This window comes from Camelina sativa, chromosome 19 (genome assembly GCF_000633955.1).
Source record: "Camelina sativa cultivar DH55 chromosome 19, Cs, whole genome shotgun sequence".
NCBI classification, from domain to species: Eukaryota; Viridiplantae; Streptophyta; class Magnoliopsida; order Brassicales; family Brassicaceae; genus Camelina; species Camelina sativa.
In genome coordinates this window covers 6,407,372-6,409,472 of record NC_025703.1, presented here as the reverse complement: position 1 = coordinate 6,409,472, position 2,101 = coordinate 6,407,372, and the positions used below count along the sequence as shown (strand labels likewise).

Genomic DNA, 2,101 nt, shown 5'->3' with positions numbered 1-2,101 from the left:
CGAAAGATGCACGACCTTAAACTAAAGGAATCATGCAATAATTAGATATGATCAAAGCACTAATTTTTATAGTATCTATACAATTAAAGTGACGATCAATGGTGGTTTTATAAGATAGCTCGCTATTGTTAGGTATTCCTTCAATGAAAAGCTTATAAATGGCGTTTATAGATATGATAAAAGAATCATAGGTTTCCCAAAAGAACTAATATTTTTGACAACACTATTGTAAAGTGAATAAAAAGAGAATGGCAAATTCAAATATTCTTGTTTGGCATTAGTCAAAAGTTTAGATATTTAATTACAATAAAAATATTAGCTTTTTAGGCTCAAAAGTATGTTACAATCAACGATGATCAAAGTATACAAGCGGCTAAAGAATCTCACTTCTTATGATTCTAATAAATTATACCAATCACAGTCATACACACACACAACTTATTTTATATGGTATATATTTATATTGGTTACATTAATTTTACATGTATACTACTTATATGAAAGTGTGCGCATGCGGTCTAATCATGAGGAGATTGCCTTAAACAAATGTATCATACTTTTCTTATAGAGCTTCGTTTCATTACGTAATGCACTACTGGATGGATTAACATAAAAATGTAAGGCCTATATCCAATAATCGACGACTCTGTTTTTATAGGATGCTGTCCCGGTCCGGGAGCCTCATAATTACATAGACAATGCTTTTGGTTCATCTCCATGTTGAAATATACCTCCAACAGGTTTCTGATATTCTGATCTCATACAAACCATCTTTTTGTTCAGTCTCAACAAACCGTTCTGAGTCTTCTGACCCGCGTACGTCTTTTGCAACGTCTTACCTACTATACTGTAATTTATTATTTCGGTAACACTGCTATATTATTCTTACATCCGATTATCTTTATATCGTATTTCCAAAGGTCATTGATTTGACGTACAATAGTACAATAAATCAACCGATTTCACAAAGCTAGCTATATATAGCCACGTATTGACATGTGTACATACATATGTATATAGTACTATGCATGTAATTGTTTTAGTGCTCTACATGTCTTGGCATGCATATCTTTACACATACATGATATATATGGGAATGCATGTATCCAGTATAATCATGACAAAAATTTATATGTGAAATAAGAAAAGGTGGCCTAATGGAATTTCGCACGAAGGCGCACCCAAAATACCCCACAAGCCAAAAGACAATTTAGCACACTTTTCTTCGAAATATTCTTTGTCTATTCTTTATACGGAAAATTTCTTCATACAATAACCTTACTTCTTCATTTAGATAACCTTTTTAAAAAATAATTGATGCACATGTTTTGGCTCATACCATCGATATTCAAGCGGCCGCTTGATGATGCTCTAAGTAGAATATATATATTGAGAGTGTAATAACGTAATCTGTTTAACATATATATATTGGACGCATTTTTTATATCTTTAACAGGCTTAAGTACTATACCAGTTTACATTTTTGGTGAAATGCAAAGTAGCTTAAGTAGACGCATTTCCCACGTTGAGGTAACAATAATTAGATTGTGTATGTCTTTTTATTTGTTACTCAATTTGTTTTCTAGTGATACATCTCAAAATCCTAACAATATAAACCCAAGTATAAAATTAGATGATAAAAAAAATCAAAGAATATAATAAGAGAATTATCATCCACATGATTTGTTGCCACACCGCACCATGATTAAAGTTATATAAAGAGATACCAAGACAGATTCAAAGTGGAAGAAAGTCCCAAAAACATAAACCAATTTTTAAAAACACAAACCCATTCGTGCGTCCGGCTAATTGAGTTAAAACACTAATGGACACTTCTTTATCACTTTTGCCCTTCTTCTTCTTCTTTTTCTCTATCATCATCATCTTGAACAAGATCAACCGTCTCAGATCATCCCCAGCTTCAAAGAATAAACTTATTGATCGTCATGTTATTTCTCACAGTCAAGAATCAAAGTTTCCACAAGGAAGCTTGGGATGGCCTGTCCTCGGAGAAACCATCGAGTTCGTCTCTTCTGCTTATTCAAACCATCCTGAGAGTTTCATGGACAAGCGTCGACTCCTGTAAGAACTCTTGTCCCTC

At 33.0% G+C, this 2,101-nt stretch overlaps 1 protein-coding gene across 1 annotated transcript in view; it reads left to right on the top strand.

Annotated features, from left to right (window-relative positions):
* LOC104765165 (3-epi-6-deoxocathasterone 23-monooxygenase) overlaps positions 1,737-2,101 on the top strand; it is a 5,356-nt gene continuing 4,991 nt past the window's right edge. The window contains exon 1 of the mRNA XM_010488841.2: positions 1,737-2,082. Coding sequence (XP_010487143.1) covers positions 1,826-2,082 — 257 coding nt within the window. The 5' untranslated portion in view covers positions 1,737-1,825. The remainder of the gene's footprint in view (positions 2,083-2,101) is intronic.